The sequence below is a fragment of the Salvelinus sp. IW2-2015 genome, linkage group LG15 (genome assembly GCF_002910315.2).
Source record: "Salvelinus sp. IW2-2015 linkage group LG15, ASM291031v2, whole genome shotgun sequence".
In the NCBI taxonomy this organism is placed as follows: Eukaryota; Metazoa; Chordata; class Actinopteri; order Salmoniformes; family Salmonidae; genus Salvelinus; species Salvelinus sp. IW2-2015.
In genome coordinates, this window is record NC_036855.1 from 41493163 (window position 1) to 41507834 (window position 14672).

The 14672-nt window shown below is 41.5% G+C and overlaps 1 protein-coding gene across 1 annotated transcript in view; it reads left to right on the top strand.

The window, feature by feature from the left end:
• The window catches only part of msh3 (mutS homolog 3 (E. coli)), a 121741-nt gene that overhangs the window by 20352 nt on the left and 86717 nt on the right, over positions 1-14672 (top strand). The window contains 2 exon segments of the mRNA XM_024002453.2: positions 14147-14256; positions 14555-14669. Coding sequence (XP_023858221.1) covers positions 14147-14256; positions 14555-14669 — 225 coding nt within the window.

Sequence of the window (14672 nt, forward strand, 5' to 3'; positions counted from 1 at the left end):
CCAGTCCTATTGACGACAGCTTACCCAAATGTATCGCATGGTCTACAGTGTCAAAAGCTTTAGACAAATCTATGAACAAGGCGGCACAGTACTTAATAAAAAAGTAAGCTATGTTCAATTGTATTCTTCATACTATAAAATCATTTTTAAAATAATGCCACGGAATTCTAAGCAACTCTTGGCCTTTAAATGAACTAGTGTAGCCCGGAATTCTAGCCATATCAGGGCTTAACATAAGATCAACTCAGAGTATACTTTTTGTTCTTCTGAAATAGACTACATTCTTCATATAATGTTTCTTTAGACCTGTCCAAAATAAATAATGGATTTATTGTGATGGTAGAGGCTATATTAAATGGATTTATTAGACATTTTAAAATGTAGATGTTCCAAAGGTCTGCATCAGTGGCTTGTAGGTGTGTGGAAACCAGGAGATGCTAAATGTGTTTATGCTACTTAACGGTCAATTACCGTGAGACGGGCAGTTATTTGCTTGACAATCACCGGCTGACACAATTTCATGACCGCCACAGCCCTAGGCATATATACATTTCTCAAAAAGTGTCCATCTCAAAAATGTGGAATAAGCAGGCTTTGATTTCTTGTCAAACAGGTGGAAAAAGGGCTCCTAGAAAACATCTACCAGAAAAAGTATTCAAAGATTTTAGAAGTACATCAAAACACAAATGTTTTGATGTACAACACTTACAACTAATGTCAACACTTAGTGCCTTCAGAAAGTATTCACATCCCTTGTTTTTTTCCCTACACATTTTGTTGTCTTACAGCCAGAATAAAAAAATTATAAAATTGCGATTTTGTTGTCACTGGCCTATACCCCATAATGTCAAAGTGGAATTATGTTTTTTGAAGTTTTTGCAAATTAATAAAAAATGAAAAGCTTAAATGTCTTGAATCGATACATGTTCAACCCCTTTTATGACAAGTCTAAATTAGGTCAGGAGTAAAACATTTGCTTAACAAGTCACATAATAAATTGCATGGACTCACTCTGTGTGCAATAATAGTGTTTGACATGATTTTTGAATGACGACCTAATTTTTGTACCCCACACACACTTATCTGTAAGGTCCCTCAGTCGAGCAGTGAATTTCAAACACAGATTCAACCACAAAGACCAGGGAGGTTTTCCAATGCCTTGCAAAGAAGGGCACCTACTGGTCGATGGGTAAAATAAAAAAAGCAGACAATGAATATCCCTTTGAGCATGGTGAAGTTAGTAATTACACTTTGGATGGTGTGTCAATACACCCAGTCACTACAAAGATAGAGCCGTCCTTCCTAACTCAGGTGCCGGAGAGGAAGGAAACAACTCAGGGATTTCACCTTCAGGCTAATGGTGACTTTAAAACAGTTAGAGAGTTTAATGGCTGTGATAGGAGAAAACTGAGGATGGATCAATAACATTGTAGTTACTCCACAATACTAACCTAATTGACAGAGGGAAAAGAAGGAAGCCTGTACAGAATAAAAATATTCCAAAACATGCATCCTCTTTGCAGTATTACTTTAGTGCCTTATTGCAAAAAATGTGGCGAAGCAATTCACTTTTTGTCCTGGATACAAAGTGTTATGTTTAGGGCAAATCCAATACAACACATTACTGAGTACCACCGAAGACCTGGATGTCGATTTAAGGCAGCCCCCCGCACCTCTCTGATTCCCTTTCCCCCTTCATATTTCCAAGCATAGTGGTGGCTGCATCATGTTATAGGTATGCTTGTAATCATTAAAGACTGTGGAGACACTGGGAGAGTAATTCACCTTTCAGCAGGACAATAACCTAAGACACAAAGCCAAATCTACACTGGAGTTTCTTATCAAGAAGACAGTGATGGTTCCTGAGTGGCCGAGTTACAGTTTTGACTTAATTCTACTTGAAAATCTATGGCAAGACCTAAAAATGGTTGTCTTGAACTGAACCACAACCACTTTGACAGAGCTGTAAGAATTTAGAAAATAATAATCGTCAAATGTTGCACAATCCAGGTGTGGAAAGCTCTTAGTCTTACCCAGAAAGACTCACAGCTGTAATCGCTGCCAAAGGTGCTTCTGCATTGTATAGACTCAGGTGTGAATAAGTTATGTAAATGAGATATTTCTGTATTTAATTTTAAATAAATGTGTAAACATTTCTAAAAACGTGTTTTCACTTCATCATTATGGGGTATTGTGTGTAGATGGGTGAGAAAAAGTATATATTTAATCTAAACTCAGCAAAAAAAGAAACGTCCCTTTTTCAGGACCCTGTCTTTCAAAGATAATTCGTAAACATCCAAATAACTTCACAGATCTTCACTGTAAAGGGTTTAAACACTGTTTCCCATGCTTGTTCAATGACCCATAAACAATTAATGAACATGCACCTGTGGAACGGTCGTTAAGACACTAACAGGTTACAGACGGTAGGCAATTAGAACTTAGGACATTAAAGAGGCCTTTCTACTGACTCTGAAAAACACCAAAAGAAAGATGCCCAGGGTCCCTGCTCATCTGCGTGAACGTGCCCTAGGCATGCTGCAAGGAGGCATGAGGACTGCAGATGTGGTCAGGGCAATAAATTGCAATGTTCGTACTGTGAGACGCCTAAGACAGCGCTACAGGGAGACAGGACAGACAGCTGATCGTTTTTGCAGTGGCAGACCACGTGTAACAACACCTGCACAGGATCTGTACATCCGAACATCCCACTTGCGGGACAGGTACAGGATGGCAACAACAACTGCCCGAGTTACACCAGGAACGCACAATCCCTCCATCGGTGCTCAGACTGTCCGCAATAGGCTGAGAGAGGCTGGACTGAGGGCTTGTAGGCCTGTTGTAAGGCAGGTCCTCACCAGACATCACCGGCAACAAAGTCACCTATGGGCACAAACCCACCATAGCTGGACCAGAAAGCACTGGCAAAAAGTGCTCTTCACTGACGAGTCGCGGTTTTGTCTCACCAGGGGTGATGGTCAGATTCGCGTTTATCGTCGAAGGAATGAGTGTTACACCGAGGACTGTACTCTGGAGCGGGATCGAGGTGGAGGGTCCGTCATAGTCTGGGGCGGTGTGTCACAGCATCATCGGACTGAGCTTGTTGTCATTGCAGGCAATCTCAACACTGTGCATTACCGGGAAGACATCCTCCTCCCTCGTGTTACCCTTCCTGCAGGCTCATCCTGACATGACCCTCCAGCATGACAATGCCACCAGCCATACTGCTCGTTCTGTGTGTGATTTCTTTCAAGACAGGCATGTCAGTGTTCTGCCATAGCCAGCGAAGAGCCCGGATCTCGATCCCATTGAGCACGTCTGGGACCTGTTGGATGGGAGGGTGAGGGCTACGGCCATTCCCCCCAGAAATGTCCGGGAACTTGCAGATGCCTTGGTGGAAGAGTGGGGTATCATCTCACAGCAAGAACTGGAAAATCTGGTGCAGTCCATGAGGAGGAGATGCACTGCAGTACTTAATGCAGCTGGTTGCCACACCAGATACTGACTTTTGATTTTGACCCCCCCTTTGTTCAGGGACACATTATTCCATTTTTGTTCGTCACATGTCTGTGGAACTTGTTCAGTTTATGTCTCAGTTGTTGAATCTTATGTTCATCCAAATATTTACACATGTTAAGTTTGCTGAAAATAAACGTTACAGCCTGAATTCCAATTAAACTCAGCAAGAAAAGAAACGTTCTCTCACTGTCAACCGTTTCTTTTTTTGCTGAGTTTATTTGGAATTCACGCTGTAACACAACAAAATGTGGAATAAGTCAAGGAGTATAAATACTTTCTGAAGGCACTGTATATTTAGTTTAGGTAATTTTTTTTTCTTACCAAAAATCAACATATCCTTTTCAGATATTTAAAAATTTCTATAATACAGCATGTGGAGGGAGGATAATGAAAATTCAAACAAGTAACACGTAAAGGTAGACCAATCAATTAGATATAGTGTTTTTACAGATATCATTTTTATTTTTTTTATAACAAAAAATTCTGTTACCAAATCAGTAACAGAATTTCAGAAAAATCGTTAACGTAAATTCAGCCATTGAATTGGCTACAGTGCCAAATCATAGTAGTCACAAACCACAGTTGGGTCACCTGCTAATGTTCTCCCTTCCGCTGGCATACTGTTATGTTCAGCTAATAACTTTTCTTTCTGTTATCTGGTGGTCAACCCCTCGCTCTCTTCTCTTTCTTCTGTCTCTCTCCAATTAATGTCACCGCTCCCGGCTCTTATTGACACCTACTCATGAGCCCCATCTCTTTCCATTTACTGTAACCAGCATCCTCACCCACTGACCGACACCAGACGTCCATGGATGTTGAAAAGTAGTTTACATACATTTTTCGATTGGTCCGAACCAGCCCTGATTTCAACATCCACAGACGTCTTGACAGGCCTTAATTTGGCCCAAACATACACTGAGTGTACAAAACATTAGGAACACCTTCCTAATATTGAGTTACACTCCCTTTTTCCCTCAGAACAGCCTGAATTTGTCGGAGCATGGACTCCACAAGGTGTCGAAAGCGTTCCACAGCGATGCTGGCCCATGTTGACTCCAATGCTTCCCACAGTTGTGTCAAGTTGGCTGAATGTCCTTTGGGTTGTGGACCATTCTTGATACACACGGAAAACCGTTGAGCGTGAAAAACCCAGCAGTGTTGCAGTTCTTGACACACTCAAAATGGGGCGCCAAGCGCCTACTACCATACCCCATTCAAAAGCGTTTGTCTTGCCCATTCCATCTCTGAATGGCACACATGCACAATCCATGCCTCAAGGCTTAAAAGTCCTTCTTTAACCTGTCTCCTCCCCATCATCTACACTGATTGAAGTGGATTTAACAAGTGACATCAATAAAGGGTCATAGCTTTCACCTGGATTCATCTGATCAATCTGTCATAGAAAGAGGTGTTCCTAATGTTTTGTACACTCAGCGTAGATGTCCGTGATTGGTTAAGACCAAATCTGAACCCATTAGATGTTTGTTTCACAAGTTTGGACAGCACGGTAGAGTATAGTAAAGAAACGTAGATTATAGTTCAGTACAGTATAATACAGTAGGGTAAAGAAAAGTAGAGTATTGTTCAGTACAGTCCTGTACCGTAGAGTATAATAGAGTGAAGTAGAGTTCCGCACAGTACCGCACAGTACTGTAGAGTTGACTACACTATCATGTACTGAACTATACTCTACTGTACTGAGCTCTACTGTACTGACCTCTACTGTGCTGTACTTTGATGTCCAATCTAAGATATATATGATCGGTTCAGATTTGGTCCGGACCAACCAAATTTGGTGTTTGGTGGCAGAGCTCATTAATATAATAGCCAGTGTATAGAATAATACCCAAATATGCATAGTAAGATATTGCATATTCCTACCTTTGTGTACCTATTTAGGATACATCACCATGAAGAGAATGACTTACATATCCATAATTATGCCTTTCTGTGTAGTACAGATCAGGGAGCCATGATTAAATTATGTAACCGCAATTATTTTACCAGGTGTAAATCCATTTCAATAATCAAACGTTTTTTTTTTTTTTTTTTAACTCAAGAAAGTAATGTCATAGCTGACACCCCATTCTTTCTGCAGACATATTTTAATCTTAATTCGGAGCAGATATTTAACAGAATTTTGGAAAAACATGTTCACACAAAAAACAGGGAGATTTTACAGAAATTCTGCTACCAAACTTTGCATCTGCATAGTTCTTCCAGTAAATGTGATTTTTGTACATGTTCAGTGTGCATTGTTAAATATAGTCCTTGTGCATAGAGTTGTATGTTTTGTTAAACTTTGAAATCATTTTTTTTTGGCGCAATTTCGTTTCCGTGGAATTACCCATAATGCAAGCTTAATGTAAACAGATCGTCATATGTGACAATCTTCAAGCAATGTTACTAGTTTAATTACTTTTTTATTAAATATATTTCTTAGATATTTTTCTCAAATATTTGTATTCACTTTTTTCGTAACTACGGTACCAGTCAAAAGTTTGGACACACCTACTCATTCAAGAGTTGTAATTTATTTTTACTATTTTCTACATTGTAGAATAACAGTGACGACATTAAAAAAACAAAATAACACGTATGGAATCCTGTAGTAACCAAAAAAGTGTTAAACAAGTCAAAATATATTTTTGATTTCAGATTCTTCATAGTAGCCACCCTTTGCCTTGATGACAGCTTTGCACACTCTTGGCATTCTCTCAAACAGCCTCACCTGGAATGCATTTCCAACAGTCTTGAAGGAGTTCCCACTTACACTACCGTTCAAAAGTTTGGGGTCACTTAGAAATGTCATTGTTTTTTCTTGCCATTTTGTCGCATGGAATCAAATCAAATTGAATTATATAGCCCTTCTTACATCAGCTGATACCTCAAAGTGCTGTACAGAAACCCAGCCTAAAACAGCAAGCAATGCAGGTGTAGAAGCACGGTGGCTAGGAAAAACTCCCTAGAAAGGCCAAAACCTAGGAAGAAGCCTAGAGAGGAACCCGGCTTTGAGGTGTGGCCAGTCCTCTTCTGGCTGTGCCGGGTGGAGATTATAACACAACGGCCAATACGTTCATAAATGACCAGCATGGTCAAATAATAATAATCACAGTGGTTGTCGAGGGTGCAACAGGTCAGCACCTCAGGAGTAAATGTCAGTTGGCTTTTCATAGCCGATCATTGAGAGTATCTCTACCGCTCCTGCTGTCTCTAGAGAGTTGAAAACAGCAGGTCTGGGACAGGTAGCACGTCCGGTGAACAGGTCAGGGTTCCATAGCCGCAGGCAGAACAGTTGAAACTGGAGCAGCAGCACGGCCAGGTGGACTGGGGACAGCACGAAGTCATCATGCCAGATGGTCCTAGGGCTGAGAGAGATAGAGAGAGAGAGAGTACTTAAATTCACACAGGACACTGGAGAAATACTCCAGATATAACAGACTGACCCTATCCCCCCCCCGACATGTAAACTACTGCAGCATAAATACTGGAGGCTGAGACAGGAGGGGTCAGGAGACACTCTGGCCCCATCCGACGATACCCCCGGACAGGGCCAAACAGGCAGGATATAACCCCACCCACTTTGCCAAAGCACAGCCACCACACCACTAGAGGGATATCTTCAACCACCAACTTACCATCCTGAGACAAGGCCGAATATAGCCCACAAAGATCTCCGCCACGGCACAACCCAAGGGGGGGCGCCAACCCAGACAGGAAGACCACGTCAGTGACTCGACCCACTCAAGTGACGCACCCCTCCTAGGGACGGCATTGAAGAGCACCAGTAAGCCAGTGACTGACTCGGCCCTACAGAGGCAGAGAATCCCAGTGGAGAGAGGAGAACCGGCTAGGCAGAGACAGCAAGGGCGGTTCGTTGCTCCAGTGCCTTTCCGTTCACCTTCACACTCCTGGGCCAGACTACACTCAATCATAGGACCTACTGAAGAGATGAGTCTTCAATAAAGACTTAAAGGTTGAGACCAAGTCTGCGTCTCTCACATGGGTATGCAGACCATTCCATAAAAATGGAGCTCTATAGGAGAAAGCCCTGCCTCCAGCTGTTTGCTTAGAAATTCTAGGGACAATTAGGAGGCCTGCGTCTTGTGACCGTAGCGTACGTGTAGGTATGTACGGCAGGACCAATTCGGAAAGATAGGTAGGAGCGAGCCCATGTAATGCTTTGTAGCTGTCTCTTATACACATCTAGATGTGTATAAGAGACAGGCACTGGAGTAATATGATCAAATTTTTTGGGGTCTAGTCAGGATTCTAGCAGCCGTATTTAGCACTAACTGAAGTTTATTTAGTGCTTTATCCGGGTAGCCGGAAAGCAGAGCATTGCAGTAGTCTAACCTAGAAGTAACAAAAGCATGGATTAATTTCTCTGCATCAATTTTGGACAGAACATTTCTGATCTTTGCAATGTTATGCAGATGGAAAAAAGCTGTCCTTGAAACAATCTTGATATGTTCGTCAAAAGAGAGATCAGGGTCCAGAGTAACGCCGAGGTCCTTCACAGTTTTATTTGAGACGACTGTACAACCATCAAGATTAATTGTCATATTCAACAGAAGATCTCTTTGTTTCTTGGGACCTAGAACAAGCATCTTTGTTTTGTCCGAGTTTAAAAGTAGAAAGTTTGCAGCCATCCACAGGCTTCCAGCGAGGGCAATTTTGGGGCTTCACCGTGTTTCATTGAAATGTACAGCTGTGTGTCATCCGCATAGCAGTGAAAGTTAACATTATGTTTTCGAATGACATCCCCAAGAGGTAAAATATATTGTGAAAACAATAGTGGTCCTAAAACGGAACCTTGAGGAACACCGAAATTTACAGTTGATTTGTCAGAGGACAAACCATTCACGGAGACAAACTGATATCTGTCCGACAGATAAGATCTAAACCAGGCCAGAACTTGTCCGTGTAGACCAATTTGGGTTTCCAATCTCTCCAAAAGAATGTGGTGATCGATGGTATCAAAAGCAGCACTAAGGTCTAGGAGCCCGAGGACAGATGCAGAGCCTCGGTCTGACGCCATTAAAAGGTCATTTACCACCTTCACAAGTGCAGTCTCAGTGCTATGATGGGGTCTAAAACCAGACTGAAGCATTTCGTATACATTGTCTTCAGGAGGGCAGTGAGTTGTTGCGCAACAGCTTTTTCAACAATTTTTGAGAGGAATGGGAGATTCGATATAGGACGATAGTTTATTATATTTTCTGGGTCAAGGTTTGGCTTTTTCAAGAGAGGCTTTATTACTGCCACTTTTAGTGAGTTTGGTACACATCCGGTGGATAAAGAGACGTTTATTATGTTCAACATAGGAGGGCCAAGCACAGGAAGCAGCTCTTTCAGTAGTTTAGTTGGAATAGGGTCCAGTATGCAGCTTGAAGGTTTAGAGGCCATGATTATTTTCATCATTGTGTCAAGAGATATAGTACTAAAACACTTGAGTGTCTCCCTTGATCCTAGGTCCTGGCAGAGTTGTGCAGACTCAGGACAACTGAGCTTTGGAGGAATACGCAGGTTTAAAGAGGAGTCCATAATTTGATTTCTAATGATCATGATCTTTTCCTCAAAGAAGTTCATAAATGTATTACTGCTGAAGTGAAATCCATCCTCTCTTTGGGAATGCTGCTTTTTAGTTAGCTTTGTGACAGTATCACAAAGTAATTTCGGATTGTTCTTATTTTCCTCAATTATGTTGGAAAAATAGGATGATCGAGCAGCAGTGAGGGCTCTTTGATACTGCACGGTACTATCGTTCCAAGCTAGTCAGAAGACTTCCAGTTTGGTGTGGCGCCATTTTCTGAAAGCTTGCTTCAGAGCTCGGGTATTTTCTGTATACCAGGGAGCTAGTTTCTTAGGACAATTTTTTTTCGTTTTTAGGGGTGCAACTMCATCTAGGGTATTGCGCAAGGTTAAATTGAGTTCCTCAGTTAGGTGGTTACCTTTTGGCGCACGGATCCCTTTAGCGGGATCATTTTAATCAACAACCGCTGAATTGCAGAGCGCCAAATACAAAGAAAATTATTAAAAATATTTAATTTCATGAAATCACAAGTGCAATATACAGCGTAGCTTGTTGTTAATCCACCTGTCGTGTCAGTTGAAAATATGCTTTACAGCGAAAGCAATCCAAGCGTTTGTGTGAGTTTATCGATCACTAGACAAAACATTTCAAACACCTAGCAGCAATGTAGATTGGTCACGAAAGTCAGAAAACCAATAAAATGAATCGCTTACCTTTGATGATCTTCGGATGTTTGCACTCACGAGACTCCCAGTTACACAATAAATGTTCCTTTTGTTCGATAAAGATTATTTTTATATCAAAAAACCTCCATTTGTTTGGCGCGTTATGTTCAGAAATCCACAGGCTCAGGCAGGTCATGAAGGGCAGACGAAAATTCCAAAAAGTATCCGTAAAGTTCGTAGAAACATGTKAAARYTTTTTATAARCAATCCTCAGGTTGTTTTTAACATAAATAATCGATAATATTTCAACCGGACGGTAAACTATTCAATACAATAGAGAAAGAAAATGTTGAGCTACCACTTTCGTGCGCAAGAACTAAGCAAAGGACATCTGGCTATCCACTGATGCGATTTGATAAATCTCGCTAATTTTTCAGAATAAAAGCTTGAAACTATGTCTAAAGCCTGTTCACAACCTGTGGAAGCCATTGGAAAAGGAATCTGGTTGATATCCCTTTAAATGGAGGATAGGCAGGCAATGGAACAGGGATTTTTCAAAATAAGAGGCACTTCCGGGTTGGATTTCCTCAGGTTTTCGCCTGCAAAATCAGTTCTGTTATACTCACAGACAATATTTTTGACAGTTTTGGAAACTTTTTCTATCCTAATCTGTCAATTATATGCATCTTTTAGCATCTAGGCCTGAGAAATAGGCCGTTTACATTGGGAACGTTATTTTTCCAAACATAAAAATTCTGCCTCCTAGCGCCAAAGAAGTTAACTGATTTTTGTCCTCTGACGTCCTTGGGTAGGCAGAGGGAGTCTGGAAGGGCATCAAGGAATCTTTGAGTTGTCTGAGAATTTATAGCACGACTTTTGATGCTCCTTGGTTGGGGTCTGAGCAGATTATTTGTTGCGATTGCAAAAGTAATAAAATGGTGGTCTGATAGTCCAGGATTATGAGGAAAAACATTAAGATCCACAACATTTATTCCATGGGACAAAACTAGGTCCASAGTATAACTGTGGCAGTGAGTAGGTCCGGAGACATGTTGGACAAAACCCACTGAGTCGATGATGGCTCCAAAAGCCTTTTGGAGTGGGTCTGTGTACTTTTCCATGTGAATATTAAAGTCACCAAAAATGTGAATATTATCTGCTATGACTACAAGGTCCGATAGGAATTCAGGGAAGTCAGTGAGGAATGCTGTATATGGCCCAGGAGGCCTGTAAACAGTAGCTATAAAAAGTGATTGAGTAGGCTGCATAGATTTCATGACTAGAAGCTCAAAAGACGAAAACATCGTTGTTTTTTTTGTAAATTGAAATTTGCAATCGTAAATGTTAGCAACACCTCCGCCTTTGCGGGATGCGCGGGGGATATGGTCACTAGTGTAACCAGGAGGTGAGGCCTCATTTAACACGGTAAATTCATCAGGCGAGATTATGATCAGTGATTAGTTAATTGACTATAACTGCCTTGGAAGTGAGGGATCTAACATTAAGTAGCCCTATTTTGAGATGTGAGGTATCACGATCTCTTTCAATAATGGCAGGAATGGAGGAGGACTTTTTTCTATAGAGATTGCTAAGGCGAACACCGCCATGTTTAGTTTTGCCCAACCTAGGTCGAGGCTAATTCTATCTTTTGGGAGGGGCAGTAAACAGTTTTCAACCAGCGATTGAGTTGTGAGACTCTGCTGTAGAGCTCATCACTCCCCCTAACTGGTAGGGGCCAGAGACAATTACTCGATGCCGACACATCTTTCTAGCTGATTTACACGCTGAAGCTATGTTGCGCTTGGTGACCTCTGACTGTTTCATCCTAACATCGTTGGTGCCGACGTGGATAACAATATCCCTATACTCTCTATACTTGCCAGTTTTAGCTTTAGCCAGCACCATATTCAGATTAGCCTTAACGTCGGTAGCCCTGCCCCCTGGTAAACAGTGTATGATCGCTGGATGATTCGTTTTAAGTCTAATACTGCGGGTAATGGAGTCGACAATGACTAGGGTTTAAAAAAATTCAGAGCCATGAGAAAGTTGTCCGGCTGCTGGGACCGTGCGAGGGGATTTATACTACTATCTGTACTTACTGGTGGCACAGACGCTGTTTCATCCTTTCCTACACTGAAATTACCCTTGCCTAACGATTGCGTCTGAAGCTGGGCTTGCAGCACAGCTATCCTCGCCGTAAGGCGATCGTTCTCCTGTATATTATGAGTACAGCGACTGCAATTAGAAGGCATCATGTTAATGTTACTACTTAGCTTCGGCTGTTGGAGGTCTTGACGAACCATGTCCAGGTAAAGCGTCCGGAGTGAAAAAGTTGAATGAAAAAATGTTGAGTGAAGGAAAAACAAAAAATATAAACAGTAATTAAAAAGTAAAAACCGTAAAGTTGTCAGGTAGCAAAGTAAGGTTAGGAACAAAACGCACAGCAGCAAGTAAACAAGTCTGCAAGTTCTGACCGGAAATGATCTCTTCCACTGTTGCTCTCCTATGCCTTCATTTCTCAGAACAAGAATAGACTGACGAGTTTCAGAAGAAAGGTCTTTGTTTCTGGACATTTAGAGCCTGTAATCGAACCCACAAATACTGATGCTCCAGATACTCAACTAATCTAAAGAAGGCCAGTTTTATTGCTTCTTTAATCAGAACAAGTTTTCAGCTGTGCTAACATAATTGCAAAAGGCTTTTCAAATGGTCAATTAGCCTTTTAAAACGATAAACTTGGATTAGCTAACACAACGTGCCATTGGAACACAGGAGTGATGGTTGCTGATAATGGGCCTCTGTATGCCTATGTAGATATTCCATAAAAAATCTGCCGTTTCCAGCTACAATAGTCATTTACAACATTAACAATGTCTACACTTAATTTCTGATCAAATTTATGTTATTTTAATGGACAAAAAAAATAGATTTTCTTTCAAAAACAAGGACATTTCTAAGAGACCCCAAACTTTTGAACGGTAGTGTATGCTGAGCACTTGTTGGCTGCTTTTCCTTCACTCTGCGGTCCAACTCATCCCAAACCATCTCAATTGGGGTGAGGTCGGGCGATTGTGGAGGCCAGGTCATCTGATGCAGCACGCCATCACTTTCCTTCTTGGTCAAATAGCCCTTACACAGCCTGAAGGTGTGTTGGATCATTGTCCTGTTGAAAAACAAATGATAGTCCCGCTAAGCGCAAACGCTGCAGAATGCTGTGGTATCCAAGCTGGTTAAGTGTGCCTTCAATTTGAAATAAATCACTGACAGAGTCACCAGCATAGTATCCCCACACCATCACACCACCTCCTCCATGCTTCACGGTGGGAACTACACATGCAGAGATCATCCGTTCACCTACTTTGTGTCACACAAAGACACGGCGGTTGGAAGAAAAAATCTAATTTGGCTTCATCAGACCAAAGGACAGATTTCCACCGGTCTAATTTCTATTGCTCGTGTTTCTTGGCCCAAGCAAATCTCTTCTTATTGGTTTCCTTTTATAGTGGTTTCTTTGCAGCAATTCGACCATGAAGGCCGGATTCACGCAGTCTCTTCTGAACAGTTGATGTTGAGATGTGTCTGTTACTCGAACTCTGTGAAGGATTTATTTGGGCTGCAATTTCTCTGCAGCAGAGGTAACTCTGGGTCTTCCTTTCCTGCGGCGGTTCTCAGGAGAGCCAGTTTAATCATAGCGCTTGATGATTTTTGTGACTGCACTTGAAGAAACTTTCAAAGTTCTTGAAATTTTCCAGATTGACTGACCTTCATGTCTTAAAGTAATGATGTACTATTGTTTCACTATGCTTATTTGAGCTGTTCTAGCCATTATATGGACTTGGTGTTTACCAAATAGGGCTATCTTATGTATACCACCCCTACCTTGTCACAACATAACTGATTGGCTCAAATGCATTAAGGAAAGAAATTTCACAATTTACTTTTAACATGGCACACCTATTAATGCATTCCAGGTGACTACCTCATGAAGCTAGTTTAGAGAATGCTAAGAGTGTGCAAAGCTGTCATCAAGGCAAAGGGTGGCTATTTGAAGAATCTCAAATATAAAATATATTTTGATTTGTTTAACACTTTTTTGGTTACAACATGATTCAATATGTGTTATTTCATAGTTTGATGTCTTCACTATTACTCTACAATGTAGAAAATAGTACAAATAAATAAAAACCCTGGCATGAGTAGGTGTGTCCAAACTTTTGACTGGTACTGTATATTTTTTAATATTTTTCTTAAATATTTTACTTGATCTTAGATTTTTGTGCCTGAGCTGTTCTGACTAACAGGTTGATTCTTATAGGAGCTGGTGTAATAACCTCTCTCTACCTCCTATTCCCTCCTTCTGTCACTCTTCTCTCCCTGCCTTCTCCCTCTCTCCCCTCCCTCTCTATTTGCCTCTCTCTTTCTGCAGTGTGCAGGCTGGTGATGGTGTACGTATAGAGAAGAGGGACAGTGCTCAGTTTGACTTTGCCTCTGCAATGAACACTGTCACTGAGTTCTACTGTCACACACAGGAGTCAGGTGTGTCTGTGAGTCTGAATGTGTCTCAGTCTGTGTCTGTCAGTGTGCGAGAGAAAGAGACAATGAGAGAGAGAGAGAGAGAGGGAGCAAATAGAGGCTTCATGTCATGAATTACAGGTCCGTGCCTCCATCTGTCCTTTAAGTGAAACATATTTTCTGTTGGGACAGCGTGTACTGTAGATGTGTGTGTATTTTGGGGACGCTGGCGGACGATCAACAAAAAAAGTATTCTCTAACAAAATGAGGCACGAGGTTGTGACTCATGGCTGTGTGTGGGTGTTTGTGTGACCATCCCCAGGTTCCAGACCTCTCTCCAGTATAGCCTCTTTGGAAAGCCCTGTGGTCTGCTGTCTGGGTCCTCTCATCCACTACCTCACAGAGTTTAACCTGCAGAGAGTACTACTGCACCACAGGTA